The sequence below is a fragment of the Sturnus vulgaris genome, chromosome 12, assembly GCF_052056855.1.
Source record: "Sturnus vulgaris isolate bStuVul1 chromosome 12, bStuVul1.hap1, whole genome shotgun sequence".
Taxonomy (NCBI): Eukaryota; Metazoa; Chordata; class Aves; order Passeriformes; family Sturnidae; genus Sturnus; species Sturnus vulgaris.
Genome location: NC_142254.1, coordinates 15,598,417 through 15,618,763, shown reverse-complemented (window position 1 = coordinate 15,618,763; position 20,347 = coordinate 15,598,417). Strand labels below are relative to the sequence as shown.

The 20,347-nt window shown below is 38.5% G+C and overlaps 1 protein-coding gene across 2 annotated transcripts in view; it reads right to left on the bottom strand.

The window, feature by feature from the left end:
• Nucleotides 1-19,052, bottom strand: part of WWOX (WW domain containing oxidoreductase) — a 475,749-nt gene extending 456,697 nt beyond the window's left edge. For both annotated transcript variants that reach the window (XM_088172060.1, XM_014889031.2), the window contains exons 1-4: nt 18,907-19,052; nt 16,697-16,761; nt 15,389-15,446; nt 14,685-14,863 (exon numbers count right to left, since the gene is read on the bottom strand). In XM_088172060.1, the coding sequence (XP_088028186.1) occupies nt 14,685-14,863; nt 15,389-15,446; nt 16,697-16,761; nt 18,907-19,013 (409 nt within the window). In that variant the 5' untranslated portion in view covers nt 19,014-19,052. The remainder of the gene's footprint in view (nt 1-14,684; nt 14,864-15,388; nt 15,447-16,696; nt 16,762-18,906) is intronic.
• Between the last annotated feature and the right edge of the window lie 1,295 nt (nt 19,053-20,347).

Below are 20,347 nucleotides of genomic sequence, written 5' to 3'. Positions count from 1 at the left end.
CATCCACCAGAGCTTGCACAGGCACATGCAAAACATCACATCATTGACAAACTCACACCTTTCAGAGCCAGAAAAGCACCACAAATTCCATATCAGGATTGCTTGGCCACATCCACTCTGCCTCAGTACAGATATTTAGGATAAAATCTTAAGAGACACATTATTCAACTTGCTCCAAATGCAAGTTTTCAAGCAACTAAAGCACTAAGATGTTTTAAGAGACTCAATTTAAATTGAGCAATTCCCATGGAATACTAATGCTGCCTTTGTTTCCATGTGTTTGCAGGCACATGGCAATGACACATACTGATATTTTTCATTGCAAAGTGTGATGTTATATGAAAGATACATCCTGACTCTCCCTTTGTATGTAAATTGGACAAATGTGTTTTTCTTGGAGTCATGAAGCACAGAAAAAGCCAACCCAAATGAAAAAGGATGAGTAATGCATTGGTTCTGTTTTCCATCTAACCAGCCCAACACTATGCACTCCTTACACTTTTTTGCAATGCATTGCCCTGGGCAAGGCCAAGTTATTCTTAACAGTAAGTGCACTGCTGTTGTCACTGACAAAACCCCAAAATATTTTGTTTCCTCTGAAGGGAGCGCGACACTAAACAAACATTTTAAAACACTCCTAAATTAATGGGACTATAAATATCTGTTACTTGTTGTTGCTGTAAAAAATTTAAAATGCATCATTTGAGGGTAAGCAAGCTGAATTTGTGACTTGTAGTGCTGCAAGCAAGCAAGAATCTAGCACAGTGACCACATCACAAATATGCTACAACCAAGAGGCACAGGGCTGCAATCAGACCTGGCACCTGCTCCAAAAACACCCACCAGCCCAGCTCTGCCATGTCCTCACACCAGGCATGAAGGAAGATGGGATTTGAGTCCTTTCAGCTGTTTCACCCAGCTCTGATCAATATCTCAGCCCCCCAAGGGTCCCACAGCAGAGCTGAACACAGGCTGCTGGTCCTTCAGAGAGTAGAGGTGTACAGAGCTGCAAATTTCCAGTATAAACCTTGGAATAACAGCCAAGGGCTCCAGCCTGGAGTGAGCCCTGGAGTGAGAATGCAGCACATCAAATGCAGCACCAAGCTACCTCTCACGTCCCAAGGTAAGATCTTGCTTTGGTTGTATCAAGCCAATTCCCACCAACCACTGAATGTCTGCCCCTGAAATACATGGAGATGCTACTCAGAGCAAACTGTGGTTTGCAGCTAAGTTAGATTGTCTTAAAACAGACTAATGGAAATGTAAGGGAAGACAAAACCAAAACTGAAATTTTATCCTAAACTGCAGAGATCACCCCAATCGAGATTTTATTTATTTTTTTTTTCCACTTTCCAAGTCATCTAAATGCAAATGGATCCTGAACAGAGGAACAGTGGCCAGGAAGTAAACTGAAGGGAAGAGAAGAATCAGAGAGAAAAAGCAAATTTTCTGTCAAATGCCAGTGCAATCTTTCATACCTACTCCTTGCTTTAGATGTACATCAGTGACCAAAAATCACAGCCAAAAAACGTTCAGATTTGCATCTTGCTTTTCAACCAATCCCAAAGCTTTGTTTAGATAAAATATGCTCCTTTAACAGGGGGCAAACCCTCTCATCCTTCATGTTTCATCTTCATCTTGCATTTCTTTATTTATTACAGGATCATGCTCCTACCAAATCCCAAATAAATTTTACTCAGTATTTTTAAAGTGTATTCTGTAAGTCCAGTGGCCTATGGCATTTTACCAGCACAATAAAATTTTGCAGAAATTAACACAATTATTCCTATCTTAGCATCACATCTGGAACTAGGGATTATTCTGTTTAAATTTTTTATTCTCAATGTTTCCTCAAGCATAGAATAAATTCATGTTTTCTTTTGATTGTCTTTAAAAATGACATTGTGGCTTCTTGCAAGAAAGGCAGCCAGTTTTCCTAACACAAATCAATTACTGTGTTTAACAAAACATCAAAATTTAGCATTTGGCTTTATCACTTAATGTTTAAGGAGACTTTATTAAGAGTTTATTTTTCTGTTTGCATACCATTTTTTTCCATTGCAACAGGTAACATAACATGAAGGCAGACAGGCATCTGAACATGAAGCAACTCAACACACAACCTCACATTTTCTAAACAAAAACAACCTTTCCACTTGAAAGTGTATTTAAATGCATTATTACCAAGTCAAATAGAGTTAAAAGAAACCTGAAATAGCACTTTGTCTCAAAATAAGCAGAACTTATCTTAGTGTGACTCATATTCTTTATTTTAGTAAAAACCCTAAATTATTCAGAATTACAAATGCTTATATTCATAGGGGATAAAAAATACTTTGTTGACTACAGCTATGTTAACACACTACTTCTATTTTTACTGCAAAATAAACACTTCCAAATTAAACATTTAACTGAAATCTGGAGTAGCAGAAAACAACAAATCTGCCCATAATGTAAGTCAACATCAAACCAGCATCTTGGTGAAATCTCCATCAGGTCTGAGCAGTCAAATTTGCTGTGACATTTAGGGCACTCCATGTCTCAGCAGTAATTATTCCTGAAGGTTTAGCAGCTGTGGGATAAGTGACCAGTTCTTTTGTTTATTTGCTTAAATAAAGCCAGTCTTTTTACAAATACCAGTGCTTAAGTGTATTATTAAGGAAATAAATAACATATTCCTACAGGAAAATAAGTCTGATCAGACATTCAGCATCAACTACATTTTAAAAGCTGTTTTGAGGGTGGGGTTTTTGCTTACCCCCAATCTCTTTCCAAAACTTTGGGGCCTTTTTTCCTCTCTTATTGCTGCAACTTTTAACACACCTTCTTAGACAAGCTTACTCAAGTGACCAGAAAAAATCCCAGATAAATTAAAATTTATTTTTGACTGTCTCTCCTGGGATTTTTTTATAAGATTTTTTTTTTTTTAATTCCAAGTTCAGAGAAATGGGGTTGGCAAATACTTCTCTAAAGCTGCTCTTTGCATCAGCAGTAGCTTTTGGCAACACAACAGTTTTTCCTACCAAAGCAAAAATGGAGAAAAAAAGACAGAAATTGTCTAGTTTCTTTTCAAGTGCATTTCTGTTCATCTGTTAACCAACAGTATCATAGGTTTCTGTACTGCTGAGCTGAGCCCTAATTAAACATAATAAAAAAAATTAGTTGCATGTTTTGAATCTCCTTTTGGCAAGTACAACAGTGCAATGTTAATAAAAGTAAATTCAATAAAGAGGAATACTTCATCCAAGGCAGAATAATTAAAAGACATACTGTGCTGTCAGCTAAAGTGCTAGATCCTCCCAGCTTTAATCTCAAAGTCATTTCATGAGAAATCTCAGTGTTATGTAAAGATACAGAGAAAGTGCCACAACATAAACTAGACCAATATTTTTCTTAAAACAAACTTGAGATTTATTTATATCAGTTACACAAACAGTGAAAAATTTTAAAATGCACACTAGACATTTTACAGATAAATAATAAAACAAGGTTCTGTCCTAAAAAGCTCACAGTTCAGCTTACAACAAAAGAGATATCTTAGGAAATCAAACATACAGAGCCAAGTCCTGTTCTAAGGAACTCACATTTTGTATCGGGGGAAAGGAACAGACTGAAAATTAAAACAACACCACCTGATTTCTGGCATTCTCCACCCACCTCTGTCTTTGGGCCATACAAGATATACATTTTATTTACTTTGGCAGCAAAGGAAGAGTTTAATAAAAGAGCCATTCGAGGATCCTGCAGAAAGCCCTGAGTACAGGAAAGATGCAGTTCATTGGTCTCTAGTTCAAAACTGGCAAACCTTTGGGTGTGCTTTAAACTACGAAGGGAAGAGGGAGGTGGGAAGCTGTTATGTAACCCAAATGATCCATCATGTGCTTCCGACATACAAAGTAAGGCAGGAGATGGAGTTCTGAAACAAAAGATGGAGAATAAGAACAGTATTAACAAAAAGTGTCTGCACACAAAAGCAAGGAGAATGGAAAACAAGCAAGAATTAGAAGTCAATTACAATGTAAGGCCATGGGCAAAAAAAAAAAAAATTGAAGACCTCTTTGCCACTCCTTCAGGAAGTGCATGAAAACATGCCATGCATCTTCCCACACCAAAATTAATCTGTATCTCTTTAGAAGACATTTAAAGTCTGTCTGCTAACAGCTGGAACACCAGCAGCCACCCAAGACCTCAGTGACAACCATCCTCTAAAGCAAAGGACCAACAACAGTTACACACTCCATACCAAGTTTTTTCCTCTCTTCTGTTATGAAGCCTCTCTCTGCCTTACATTACAGATACACAACTTTTTGGTTTGCCAGAGATGAGAGATTAAAGTGCCAGATGCAAAGAACAGAACCAAGGAGTCTCAGGCTCTATTCCCTGGACCACAGATTTAATTCAGAAACAGACACAGTGAGACACCTTCTCACAGATCACAATCTTCATTCACTCAGGATGCCAGAAGTGTGCTGCCAAAGAGGTCATGCATGTTTTTATGCACTCATCTTTGCTTAGCAAGGCACAAAATAATCCAATTTTACCTTCAGAATTAAAAATCTTTAAGCAAGAGTAAGTGTATACCCCTCAGCATCTGCTCACAGCTGGACACAGGCCCAAACAAATAAGGTTTTCTTTAAAAAGCTTTTTTAGTTGCTTTATTTTCTACTCTTAATATATCTTAATTACTCCCTCTGCTGAAGAATCAGAATAGCATTCAGAGAAATATATATTTTATCTTGTGACAGGACAATCCAACTCCCACTTTAAACTGGAATATAGGCATGGACATAATCTGTAAATGTAGGTAATTTACTGCATCCATACATTGCTCCTAAGTAAAATAAGGCTAATAACACATTTCTCAAAATCTTAAGCAGCACAACCAATGTCTACAATGTACAGATGTACAGAAGGAAGACATGCTGCTCATGCTTGCCAGGGGCAGGACAGGAACATGACCAGAATGTCTCAGGTTCCTGAATCACTGAATACACGATGTGATAGTGTTTCCTTCCATTTGGTTATGATACAGGAGAATTAGAAAATCTCCTTACAAACTTTTAAACTGTAATTTTTTTGCACAAAGGCAGAACTTTGACTAAGCACCACAAGAGGAAAATGCCCCACAAGTTTTTATGATTTTGATTTTCACGTAAAAAATAAAGGAAACTCAATTAGAGAATGCATTATGTTAAAGCTACTTGGATGAAGAATAAATAATGAGGAGGCACCAAATGTACAATACAACCTGAGAAAAATATGAAAAATTTCAAAGTTTCAACACTCATTGATTGGAACCTTGAGTCACGGTGCATGAACAAGATTTCAATAAATAAATCCAGAACTGAACTGTGACAACTCCTTTCTCATACATATTATTTCTATCAAGAAAGTGTAACAACAATCAGAAAACCTAACTTCACCAGTATTTTTAATACAAAGAAGATATTAACTATGAATAGGAACTCGGGAACAGTGACTAAGGTAACTATCATTAACTGAAGGAGAGGAAACAAAGTGTATTACCATGAAAATATTCATATTTGAATACAGACTGTAGGGAGTTTCCTGAAGCAACAGATGAAATCCACAATGTAGAAGTACAGCAAGAAATCAAAACCAGCTGGATGTTACAGGAACAAAAATATTGAGGTTATGTAGCTGAACATAAAGCTACAGAGATCTCACATATTAAAATGACAAGCCAACAGAATAAATGGGAAAAGGAGAAGAAAAAAAATCTCCCCTTCACAGAAGAAAAATAAAAACAAGAGAAAGGCATAAGAGTTTAATGTGTGACCTAAAAACTGCAAATACCATTAACTACTAAAAAAAAAAAAACGAAGATGAAGGTACTTTTGGTTTTGATGGTCTTCCCTTAAGAGCTTCTGAAAGAATGTGACACTTGACAAATTTATTTTCATAAATCACACACTGGCTCTTAAAAAACTCTGTGTATTGTAGACTTTAGGGTAAATGTAAGATCAATTGCTTTCTCACTCTACTATTCTTATTCTCTAATTCAGACAAAATTCTGGCATCACAAATTCCAAAGATAAAACTCCTTTTAATCAGGTCAGGATTTTGATCTTTATCTTCCCAGGTTTTTACCTTTCTCTTTTCACTTCCTTTGGTAGGCATTTACTGTTTCAGACTTGAGTTTCAAGACCTTCTAACACCTTGACACAACCAAGCATGAGAAGCATAAAAGGGACACACAATACTGAAATCCTTCCTTCGTGTGGATCTACTTAGCACAGATGTAGTCACCAAAAATTTTCTGCCAGTAAGATAAAAATCACATTAATGTAAATCTACATGTTGTCAATAGAGCTGTGGGTATCTAGAAAAGTCCCTACATGTTTCAGAAGATCCTGTCATTAGAAAATAAAATGCATTTAGCAACCTCTTCCCTCTCCAGCATCTAGCAAGCATTCCAAAATAACAGAAATGTACATGTATGAATTCAAACAATTCTTGAAGTACAATGAGTTTTCAAAACAAAATGATGCAAAGAGTAATCTCAATGTTGCAGTAAGACAAACTGAATCATGCAAAAGGTCTTTTCACCTTTGGACTATCAAGTATGTATAAAATGATAAGAAAAATCCTTGTGAAATTAAATATTTCAAAAGACAAAAAAAAGCAATCAAGTTGAAAAGTCTTTCTAGCTCTTAGGAGACAAGAAATAAGTACCACCTAGGAAGGCTCCCTGTTCTACAAATATGTTTTTCTCTGTAAAAGGAATACCTGAAAGTACAACACAGGCTCAATCCCATCCTTTGTGAAAATATCCCTTTACAAGCAGTAATCATTATTGAACCTTTTAGCCCAGATGTAATTTCTTACATGTTACAACAAGTTTCACATGCATTGTGAATTTCAGCCAAGGTTGATGAAGTTCAATAACTTGGCTAACCAACCATGTGTACTGCTCATTACACAAGTAATAAATAGATTCATCAAAATGGACATGAAAAAGCAGTATGAACATCTGACACCATTTTCAGCTTACTCAATAAGAAAAATAAATTACAGGAAGTCCAAGGGGACCTCTTAATATTTACAGTATGTAACAAGTAAGCAGTTGGAGCCTTATGTAAAGCAGAGCAGTATTAATATTCCACAATATTAAGCCAGAGTTAAAACAGAGTGATGGCACTCATGGAAAACTCATTCATTACTATCTGCCATAAATTTTAAGAATACAGTTCTGCAAGTTAAAGAGAACCCTCTTCTATTAATCAAATTTTGAAAATAATAGCTTTTAGTGGATTTTTAATTGTTCAAACTACAGCAGTACTAATCCCCGACTGACAGCTACAAACATCCCACAACAGAAGGAGTTAAACGTTCCACCCCCGAGGCACATTGCCCTCCATAAATTGTGCTCTCCTACATCAGTTATCCCAATACCCTTCTCTGGCCAAAAATACACTTCCTGCAAAGACCCAGGCTCTCCTACAAAACCACCACACTTCCATTCCCTCAAAAAAATGACACAACAAAATTTATTCAAACCTGCTACAAAGGTTTGAACTTCCATAAAGAAAATGCCTGGGAAAAAATAGCTAAGTGTAAGTTTAAGTAAGAAGCAAACAACAAAACTTCTACACAAGCACCAACATTTTCATGGTAGTGCTACTCACAGAGTGTAAGATAATTCATGATACATGGAGCCTAAGATACACAAAAAAAATCAAAATATACATCAAGGAACAGCTCTTCCATGCTTTTAAAAGCCCAATAAATACAAAAGTATCCCATGAAAACATTCTCCGGACAGCTAGGACTTGGCCAAGAAAAATAACCCAAGCTTAGATATTGCTGTTCTTTCTGTCTGCCACACAATAAGCTTTGAGCCCAAACCTCCATAAATAAGCACCACTGCAGTTCTCCACACACAAACACTTCCAGCATGGAAAGCTGCAGCCATGCAAAGGCTGAACAGTTCCTTCACCACAAGTTCTGCTCTGAACTGAGAACGTGAGATGCATCCCCTCAGCAAAACCCCATCAATCCCTCCTCTGTGCACCACTGAGCTACATCAGAACCGTGCACAGAAACTCTTAATAAAAAACAGGCACAAGTTTTATTCATCCACAGGATTTCATAAGTTAATGAACACGAATTTTGCTTTGGACAACAAACTCTTTTCACTAAACTGGGGAAAAGACCATTCCAGAGGTATTGTCACAAATTTGCTGCCCCAGCTCACATTCCTTTTTCTGTCCTTGTAAGAAACAGGATGCAAATAATAATTACTAGAAAGCAAACACCTTGCTCTTTGTTCATCATAATAAGCCACATAAAAAAAGAAGTTTACACTAAGAAATCTTAAAATCATCATATGAACAGAATTGAGAAAAATAAAAAATATGGACTAAAAGCAGACAGATGTATTTTGTCTCAGAGGTTTCCCTCTTTCCAAAACAAACTATCCAACAAAAACAAGCTGACTTTTTCAAGGCTGACAAAGCTCAGGTGTTCCAGTGCAAGAGAAATTCCAAAACCATGCAAGAAATCATAAAATGAATCTGAAACAAAGGCTATCCTGAGCAGTTCCTTTGTAGAAGCAAAACCTTTATTTAATGTCGAAACAGGAGAGAGAAATTAGAATATAAACAGTGTTCTCAAAGAAAAATGTGCACATTTTTCAAAGAAAACTTGCAATCTAGCTCAAAACTAGACCTGAATAATTCCTTCCTGACAGACAAACATCTGTGGGCTTAGACCACCAAACTCCAGGCAGCACAGCAAAAGACAATGAACATATTTAAGACAGTCAGACTAATACTAATAAAATCAAGCACTCAGTGATATGTGAAGGGTCTGTTTAATTCCTCCCATATGATCAGAGTTTCACTTCAACTAGACCATTCACTGGTCTAATTAGGATTCAGCAAATGTTATCTTCTTTTTGAAGGCTGATGAAGTCTCAGTAAAAATGCTGTCACACACAAATAACCTCAGCAAATTCTGAACTACAATAGCTCCCCATATTCACAAAATTCTCTTCTCTGCAGGTACAGAGCAGTCAATTTTTAATTCCTTCAGAAATAAAAATATTATTTTAATCATACTTTTCTAATTTCTCCATTGCCCATAGATTTAGGGCATAGTGGTGAAAAGTAGCCAGCATCTATTAGAGACCCTAAAGAGTCTTCACACAAAATTTGGGTCAGTTTTAAAAATTTAATTTTTCTTCTCTTACAAGTAGTAGCTTAAATAGCCATTACTCAATTAGTGATCACTTAATTGCCCTAAGAAATACAACAAAGGTTACCCACACTTGGTTCTATTAAGGATCTCAAGGTAGATTCTGCTTTTTAACTACAAGAAAGATTCAGAACAATACTAACATAGGAAGTGCTCAAACACTGCTACACACAGAATTGACAGCTCAGAAATCAGGAATTCAGGAATTCTCCCACAAAACAAACTTTCATTACCTTCTGCCACTATGAAGTACAAAAGCACAGCACAGCAGCCTGGCCACGTGCTTTGTATTGGTTATGGACACGTTCACTTATTTTTATGCTACTTTGATGAAAAGAAAAAAAAAGCAAAAAACTAAAGAAAACAGCTCCTCTTCTAATATAATACAGTGATGGCAAAAATAAATGGTCATGGGCTCTAAATCCTTGCTTTATTTTCCAGTAAGGGACTCAGAAATGTCTCTGCTATACTGGGAACTGAAGGATCTAAGAGCCATTCTACATTGCTCACAGATGTAAAGTGTTCAAATAATGTCCCATATGAGAGAGATTTCACAAGAAGGTGCAGGTGATAGAGTGGCACAGGATAAATTACAGAGCCACATCATTTGTACTGCTAACAAAAGCACCATGTGTGAACTAAACCTAATAATCTACCTGTTACCATGATGATTAATACTAAGGAAATTATCAAGACACTCATTGTCAAAGTGTCACCTTCCACAGTTTCACAATGTTCAGCTGTTTGTGTCTATATACAAACCCTCACTGCAATTAACTACAACATTTAATACTGGGAATGGAGCTCGAGAAATATGCAAACATTTCAGAAGCTGCAAGGGCCCCATTCTGAGAGTTGAGCTCAAAGCAGAGTTTAAGCTTGAAGTCTTTTCCTCTGATTTCATACACCTGATCCTCAACTACTGACTAAGGGGATGCAAATTAGTTGTGAGTGTGACATAAATCAACGTTTAAATAAAGAAAGAATATAGCTACTAAATCTATTTTAGTACTTAAGAAGAAAAAAGTAGGTTGCTTTACATTTCCTTGGTTTGTAAGAACATGCTTGAATAGAACATGTCATCTTTTACTAATATGTACTAATAATTTTTAGTTGTAATCAGACTTTTAGAGTTTCAAAACCTCAGTGATAATTCTGCAATCTAATTTGCACAGGTTTTGTAATAATACTTTTTTTACTATTTCAAGGTAGCTTTTAAGCTAAAAACCTAATCACAGAAAGGTTTGGGTTGGAAGAAACCTTAAAGATCACACAAAGTCCAATCCCCAACCACAGAGAGGGACACCTTCCACTAGACCAAGTTGCTCAGAAAGACATTAGGGAAAACGTTACAAGAGATAAGAATAAAAAAGGAAAACTTTTATCATTTATAAAATATTAAATGGTCAGTCATTGAAAACATTTTTTTATATCATAAAGCAGATGTTTAATTGAGATAGATTATAAGCACACTTCCCAACTTTTTGCACAGAGGTTGCTAACACTGCTCTGAAGTTCTGTACAAGAAATAAAAGACCCATGGTAACTTCTCACAACCAATGTATATACACACCAAAATTTTCCTGGAGCAGTCCCTCATGTTTTAAGCACTGATTTAGTACCTAATCCACAGCTTCTCTCTTGGCTAAGGCTTCTCCATTGCACAGATGTAGAAGTGCCAGAAAAAAAAATAATTCCAACAAAACACTAAACAACAATAATTTTGAGGACATCATCTAAAACATAATCAAGGAAAGCAATACAGCAAGCCACACTGTGGCTGGAGATTCTGGATTTTTTTTAGCCCCTGAAAAAAAACTAATCTGGTTGTTTTGGTCATCGCTTACAAAAGCAATGAAGAGGCTTCTTTTGAACTTCATCTAGCAGAAAAATTAGAATCCCAGTTTGAGCAACTGCTTGGTTGTGATTATCAATACACTTTTCTGATAAAATCTTGGAAAAGCATTAAGAAACACTTTCCCCTACTTTGTGGAATCTGCCTGACTGGACAGAACAGACCCCTTTTGCCCTTCCATTATATTCTGCAACACCACCTGCATTTCTCCATTCAGACACACTCCACAGTCACTGGGTTAGATGCAACTGACACAGAAACCAGAACACATTGTGGTCCCATAGAGATCATATATGAGCCTTAAAAACAGACAGCAATTTTTATATAAATCAGAAAATCATATTAGCTACACAACTGGCTCTCTGATACTAAAACTAAGTTATAGTATTTTTTAAAAAAATGTATAATTTGAGATTGCTTACACATACAGTTGAAAATACCACATCTCTGTGTAAAATTAAACCTAGAGGAACTGCTGACACACTTATATAAATTTACAATTCTAGCCCTAATAATTAAAAACACAACAGAATTACAGGAGCATTTCCTAAGAACAGCAATAAGCACCAGGTTGCTTTTGTTCAGTATTTTCAAAGAGCAACACAGACCTCTACTGGCAACACTGGTGAGCAGGAATCAGCTCATACCAGCAGCAAGCTGGGGAAGGTCCTTCTCTGTAAGCTCATGTTGAGACCTTTAAACAGAAAAACAACACTCAAAATTGCACACACCAATACCTCCCAGTGGAATAAATCTTACTGACAGAACCAGCTGACCAATTTACACTATTCATGTTTAAATACCTTTTAAAACCAGGACTAACAGCACAAGAATGAACTGTTCAGTAGGTCTGTCCTTTTAATACAACAGCTCTACTGGGACCAAAAGTTATCTCAACTTCCTAATGTGATATTCAGACTAAAATTTTTTTTGAGCTTAAAAAAACAGATGAACAAAGAAAACCTAAAGAATACTTGCACTTCACTGTCAGAAGAAAAAGCTTCCAAAATAAAAAGTAAAATATTTCACTAATAACTCCTGAGTTGCAAGGATCTCTTTGTTTGCAAGAACAAAATAATTTGTTAACCTTTTCCAAGTTGGTAATCAAAAATAATTAGGTGTTTATAAATGTAATTTTTAGTAGCTTTCCCCCTCACACATTCCACAGCAGTTTTAAGGATTAAGTTAAGAAAGTGGGTATATAATCTAGGAAGTTCTTACAGATCACTTTCCTAATCAGGAATGAAAAGAACCAGCCCAGGGCAGACAGTGTCCCTGTTTACAGACACGTTAAGGCAATGAGGCAACGTGTGACACCACTAAACCCTAGAACTGCTGAAGTCATCCAAAATATTCCCTCAGTAACTAAGCAAGCATCTCTTTTTCAAAAGTTGAGATTTTTCAACTCTAAGGGAAAAAAGTGTTCCTGACAAGCTACATAGAAGCTCCTGTATTAGATTCACAAATAAAGTGAATTAAGATATCATTCAATCTTTGCTGATCTGTTTCTAACATTGCCATCATAAAGCAGAATATATGGATGAATAAAAACATCACTTACATGTTCATCCATCTTTCAAGAGACTCTCAGCATTTTCCAAACTTTATCTTGAGCATCCAGCAATGCAGTAATTGAAAATGCATTTTTCTGACTGCAGACTACTTGATCTTTGTTCTACCCATCCAGAAATGAAACGTTTCTCAACAAATAGACAGACACCAGAGTTCATTATTTTCAAATATTCCACTGAAACTCATTTGGACAACAATCAAAAGGTTCAGTTATTTTCCTTGCATTATTGAGTACAAATGCTCAACAAGTAACACAGTATTTTTAATATCTCTTCTTAATGAGCAACAATATTTCCCTTAAATTATTTACGCTTACCTCTAAAAGAAAACATTCTGCTGTTCAGAAATCACAGGAATTTTTTACTCCTCAAAATACTCAGGGAGGAAATTATTACCTCCAACGTACACAACAAATTTAAAAGGAATATCTACAACACTAAGTGGAACACAGCAGTGAAATCCTAAACTAACTGCAAAATAAGCTCCAAAACTGCTAAGAGTCCCCTTGAACCAGCTCATTAATCCATGCTCCATGGCAACTGGTAGGAAATATCAGACACTGCATAGAACTAAAGCAGCACTAAATGCAACAAGATATGCAAGAATTTCAAGTTATAAGCCCATAACACCATCTGAATCAGAAATTTGCTACCTTCATACTTATAGACTCTGTGTCAAAGCAAAAGAGATTTGGAGCAAGGATATGATTGATTACTTGTGACCAATCCAGATTATAAACTAAGGGAGAAACACTGAAAAATAATTCAATATATGTGATGGTTTTGTCTTTTGCCATATTTCAAACATCTCCCATTCATTCAGCAAGGCTGAATGGCAGCTCTGCTCCTGCTGAAGGCAAATCCCTCTGAGTCCAGGTAATTCTTTAAATGTTCAGAGACTGCACAGCTGCATACAAAGCAAACTGTACTGCTGGATGCAATGTAGAGGAACACTGTACCAAGAATTTGGAACATAAACCTCACTAGAAAGCCCAAATTCATTCAGATAGGCAAGTACAACACTTGCTGCCCCAACTGCAGTGCCAATCTGTAGCAGCACATCAGGCACTGACAGCAGGATGTGCTGCTAAGGCCTAAACTGCAAGGCACAGAAAAGCTCTAAATTCTTCATGTGACTTCTGTGCAGTAACACTCCTTTAAATAATTAAGGAATAAAATCCAAGAAAACTCAGAGGGATAAATCCTGCTATTAACCCATTTTCCAGAACATCTCCTAGGTTTTCCAATGTCCTCAAAAATGCATTTAAGTCAAAATTATGAACTAAAATGAAAACCACCAAATAACTTGCATAAGGACTCCTTCAATATTTATGCAATCCCATCACAAAGAAAAATGCAAACAACAAGAGGCAACAAAAGATCAACAGTTATCTGAATCTCTCACTCACCCACTACAGAAGCAGCAATATTTAACAGGTATCTAAACAAGCTGTGTGTCTGAAAGGATTTATGAACCTGTGAGACAATACAACTAACAGGGATAGCTAAAGGTCAAATTGTATTTCTTGGAACTAAAGGAGCATCAAATAAAATATTCTGACAAGTTCATCATCAAATTTACTTGAAAGTACCTTCAGAGATAAAAATTCCACAGCCTACTGGGAAAATCTTCACCTGAGTTTACTTGCTGGCATTAGGAAGTTTTTCTGAATACTTTACCTGAGCTGCCCTGCAGCCATACAAACCTCACTCCCTGTCCCAGCCACCAAGATCATAAAAAAAAAAATTCCCTTCCCTTTCACAGCCATCCTTTGTATATTTGGATAATGCAAAATGCCTCCATTAATATTTTTCTGGACAAAAATCAATTGTTTCAGCACTTGATGTCTTTCCTGTAGCTGTTCTGTAAGCTCCAAATTCTCCACACATTTTTAAAGAACCCCTTTCTAACTAGTGGTTTTATATGAAAAAAGCACAAGTCAAGTTTGAAAACCAAAAATACAGAGATATTTAAACAACCAAAGTAGCCTTTAAGACAAAGTTTGCAATATTTTACCTTATATGCAATGTTAACCCACCTATTCCTGAATTGGCTCCTGTGATTATAACCACTTTCCCACTCAAGTCTCGACCCTGGAGAATTTCCATTGCAGTACTGTTCCCATCATATTTTTGTCTAGTAGTAGGTTTTACTGGATTATCTTCTACTGTAAAGGCCAGTCTTGGGTCAAGGTAGGTAGTCCTTTTGTTTATGTGGCTGCAAAAGAACACAAAAATTCAACTGTTTGAACCCTTCTTTTCTCTGCATTTAGATTTTAAATGTATTTCAACCACTACTGTGTACAATTCCAGTGGATTATTTAGATACTCAAAAATCAATTTTTTTTCAATTTGATTAAAATTATCCCAGTTACTTTTTTTCATCAAACTTTTTTCCAGTTGTGACAGCATCCACCAATAATTGTATTTTCATACTTCACAAGCCTGAACTTCATGTGAATCCCTGATATACAAGGCAGAATTTTGTCAGAGGAAAAAATAAAAAAATCTTGTTACATTAAGGAAGATCATAGAAGATCATGTTCTCTTAGTACATCTATAAAAAGACCCCACACTTGTCCTTGAAACAGTAGACACTGCAATAACTGCATTTGGATTCTGAAGCTGCATTTATTAATCTGTCTTTCCAGCTGATATTGTCACAGTATCACAACTCAGAAGGCTACTCAGCATGTAACACAGCTGTCCTCTTTCTACACACTCCACAATTTGAGATACTCACTCTACAAAATAGACTTGTCCATTTTCATCAGTCTCCTGCTCCCATCCATATGGCAGATCTAGGAAGTATATAAAACATTCACTTCATTTTCAGGCATTCGAATACTCTTCAAATTGAAGTTTAAGTGATTTCTTAGACTGATGAGACACAATTCTGCATGGTTTTCTGTAGGTGGTGCAGCTACCTGCTGCCCTTGAATATCAGAACTTGAAAGAAGGATTGCTTCCCCAATCACACACAATTGCTCTCTCATAGAAGTATAATACAAAGAAGATCTGGTACAAGTGCAGTGACTGGCAGATTAAGTATAAAGACAGTCTAAAAAAATCTTTATAAAGATTATTCCATGTAATAGCAAAGAAAAAACAACCAGCAAAATGTAACCGTGCTTCCAAGCACATACAGATCTATACTACTCACAGTTCAGTATGTATCCCTGCTAAAATAAATAGCAAAAACATATAGGAAAAGTTATGTGTAACACATACCAAAAGCTGAAGGTCAGAGCCCTCAAGTGGGCATGAGATACAATAAATCAAACCTAAATAATTCAATGAAGTTGGAAGGACAGATAAAAGAAAAGTGAACACATGTTTACATAAGAAATTCTTATATAAAAGATCCTTCAAAAGTATCTAACAGATGGCATTCACAGTATTTCTAATCTTAGCTGGAAAGTACTCATTTCACTTTGATTGATTTAATATTTACCGAAAATATTTCACTTATAGTCAGATTACCAATGCCAAAAGAAATATGGCTTGCCCACAGTGTACAGAAGCTTCTGGAAGATCTGATTTAAGGCACTGATCCAAGGCCCTTGAGAAGTCATTTTCCTCTGGAAGTGCCTTGCAACACTGTCTGCCTTCTGCTCTGGCACAAATATTCACTTGGGTTGGGGAAAACACATAACATGAAAATTAATGAGACTTCCTTCTGTGCCAGGGATACTCCTTGATGAAATACCTTCTCAGAAGAATCCAATCCAACTATAAATATTATCTGATGGACACCAGGAACACAGAACCCCAGTTTTTGACTATATGTTTTACAGGCCACACTAAAACAAAACCTGTAACCTGGAATTAGTACTTTGGCTTTATGGAGCAATACAGGAAAGCCATAAAACTGCAAAGTGATCACTCTACACAGACACAACCACAGAGGTAAAACCTCACTGAAATCAGATTAATTCTGCAAGCTCAGAATCAGTGACAACTAGGAGATGAAAATGAGATCAGTCGACTTTGTGCAGGAACCAGGTGTTTGTAATAGAACGTCAGCTCATTACAAAAGTTTAACACAAACCTCCTGCAACACGTTTCCTCTTCCCAGACTTAGGGTGTTCCCACTGTGTTTTTTCTTCTAGGTGGCTGCAGGAAAAGAAAAAGTTTAATGTTTTTAAAAATTGCCTAATAATCTTTCTGATGTAACCCAAAATATCGACACAGTTCTATAAGTAACTAAGCAGAGAGCACAGGAGTCTATAAAAATTCAAATAAATGTTTGACTTCCAATCCAAGTTTTGTTGCTTATGAGAAGAAAAAAACCCAAAAACTTGGGTTAAATAACATTAACATACTCCGAAAACACCTAAAAAAGATGATGATCCTTGGCAGAAGGAAGAAAAAAGCAAGAAAAGAATTTATCACCAGCTAGTAGTAATATTAGAAAGTCTTCAAATTACAAAAGCACCTTTCTAAAACTCCTGCCTAACAATATTGACTTGTAAGGTATAACATAAGTAAGTTGGATTTCTACATGAGCAATTGTAACTGGACAGATAAGTTTATCCACAGGCCTTGGCTAGCAGGATATTTATTTACTATATATAACAATGGTATCCCATCTTCTCTTTCAATTCTGAGACTTTATTCATTTAAATCACTAGGAGAATTAAAATACTCCAAAATAAGATTTTCTGCACTATAAACTAATAAGCGAAGTCACATGCACATAAACAAGGTCTTAAAATAACCAAAGTGCTGAAATCAAGTTGAATGTTAAAATCTCATCTTTCATTGAGTATTTTTAAATAACAACCAAGTTGTAAGAGTCAGGCAGGGATTAACTGAGTGTCCAAATTGATAGCTGCCCAAGTGTGAAATAAAGAGTGACAACAGCAATAAATAACTACAAATAACCTACAGGCCCAACAGCGATTTACACTCCAAATAAGCAACTTTCCCTTCTTACAGCAACCCCACACCGACAGCACATGGTATTACAGGGATCACAGCTGGGGAGCTGAGACTACACAAGTGCACCTGTGTGATCTGAAAATAGGAGATATTTAACCGAATTACAGCAGCCTGACAAACAAATGCTGTCCACCTGTGTGCACACCTAACTCATCATAAATACTTTTAAAAGTCTTTAAACCAAAATTACCTTATTCTGGCTAGAAGTGCATATTGGTGATGAGGTTTAAAATAAATTTGTAGAATATGCAGAAGTATCGCTGATACAGAGTGTATAATTAAAGGCAGCAGCACTGCAACACCTCTTCATGTCCAACATATTTTTAGGCACACTGGGCAAGATTTTCAGACAGTAAAGATATATTAATGTTAAGTCATTAAACTGAACCAGTCCAGTTCACCAGAGTTCAGACACCGGCCTGTTGAACTGACTGTGTAACAATTATGCTCGGTAACACTTTGTTACTTCACAGGTTTGTCGCTTTCACTGAGCGATTCCTTCCTGAAAGAGCTTTTGAAGTTGAATGAAATATACAGGCAATTGACCTAAGAAATTGCAGTGCTTACAAAGTGTGGATAAACTAAAGCATTCTGTCCAGTGTTTTTAAGAGCAGAATTTGGGAGGACCAGGCAAACTCACTGCGGGTGAGACTGAGCCATACTTTTCCACTTTTCTGTGGAAGGGAATAACTCTTGTGGCTTTAAAGAGACGGAAGGAGACCCCAATGGCTACAGAAACCACACGAGAGGAGAGCATATAAACTTATATTCTCCTGAGATAGTTCACCCTGCGGCACATTCCCTTTGTAACCTGGGAGGATGGAATCGTGTCCAGCGGCACGGGCTGAAGGTGCTAAATGCGATTCTTTATCTCTTGCCCAAGGTGTACTGAACAGCTGAGGAACAGCGTGCACAGCTTTTAACTTCCATCGGACCCTTTCTTCTCTGTTCCCACAAAGAAGAAAACTGGCCAGCCTGCAGTATTGTGTAAGGCTTAACCGGAATGCAGAAAGCTCGCCCACGGAGCGCTGATGCGCACCGAAACAGCTCCGGGACGGCTCCCGGCCGCCCCAGCATCATTCCCAGGCGGGCAGGTGGAGGCGGCTGGGCTCCGCAGGGGCGGCTGTGCCTGTCAGAGCCTCGGAGCCCGTCCGCACCCCCAGCCCAGCGCTGCCCGGAGCCGGGCAGGCACCGCGGGCAGGCACCGCACACAGACCCCGCGTCACCCGCACCCGCTCCGGCCGCTCGTCCGTGAGGGGCGGCTCCTGCCCCGCGCTCGGAGCGCTCCCAGCGGGCTCGCCCCGCTCCCGCCCTTACTTGGCGTAGTAAACCCAGCCGTCCTTGGTGGTGCGCTCCTCCCAGCCCGGCGGCAGCTCCTCCTCGCTGTCCGTGTCCTCCAGCCCCGCGTACTTGAGCGCGGCCATGGGCTCGGCACGGCTCCGCTCCGCCGGCGCGCCCCGCTTCCGCCCGGCCCCGCGGCACCATGGGAGATGTAGTTCCCGCGGCACGGCCCGGTGCGGCCGGGCACTGCGGGCACCGGGGGCATGGACACCGAGGGGACGGACACCCGGCTGAGCTCCGCACAGGAGTAGAAGGGGCTTAGGCCGCTCTGCTCAGCCCTAGCGAGGCACATCTGGAGAGCTCTGTCCAATTCTGGGGTCTTCAGTACAAGGGAGACAAGGAGCCACCGGAGGCCGCAGAGATGATGCGAGGTCTGGAGCCCTCAAATGAGGAGGGACTGCAGGAACTGGGCATGTTTAATCTGCCGAAAAGACTGAAAGGGGATCTTATTAATGCATATAAATATCTCAAAGGTCAGTGCCAAGAGGATGGTGCAAGGCTGTCTTCTGTGGTGCCTAGCAGTGGGACAAGGAGCAATGGCCATAAACTAAAACACAAGTTCCACCTCAACATGAGGAATAACTTTTTTACATGGAGGGGGGCAGAGCTCTGGAACAGCTGCCCGGGGAGGTCATGGATTCTTCCTCTCTGGAAACATTCAAAATACACCTGGACATCTTCCTGTGTCACCTGCTCCAGGTGACTCTGCCTTGGAAGGGAGATTGGACTGGATGATCTCCAAAGGTCCCTTCCCATCTGAGCAGTTGTGTGATTTTCAGGGCATTAGGTGCTTCCTCTGTTTTCAAAGGAATGAATACAGCGAGACCCTGGAAAGCAATGGGAAATGAACTGTCCTTTAAGCTTTTTGCCCTTAGCTGTCTACACCTCATCCCGGGGATGAGACTCTTCCTCGTTAGCCAGGGATCCTTGTTGAGGAAGGCCTGGCTGGAGAGAAGTACCTGCTGTGCCAGCACCCACCTGGGCCCTTGCAGGTTGCTTCACCTCCTCGGAGGCACAAACACAGTCACCTTTGCCAAGCCTGGCTCACCTGATGACACAACACAGCCGGCTGCAAAGGCTGAATTATTCAGTGGGTTGGCACTAACCTGCAGTAACTCTGTCCTGGCAACTGCAGCCCTCTCCCCTGTGCAGCTGTGACAGATGGAGGGGGAATCATGTCACCATTGCTCAGCTGCTTCTGATTCCCGGACCTGTGTGCTGTCATATTTCTGTCTGTTTACATAACCAAACCCAACAGCCAGCGGTTGTAACAGCATTGTTGTCCTTTGGTGGGATGTTTTAAACAAAAAACAAGGCAAAGGCGGCGCTGGGCAGAGGCTGTGAGCACTTCAAAACACACCAGGTGGCAGTGCAGCCTCACAGATGCACCGCAGGCTCCGACCCCTCTAAGTCGAAT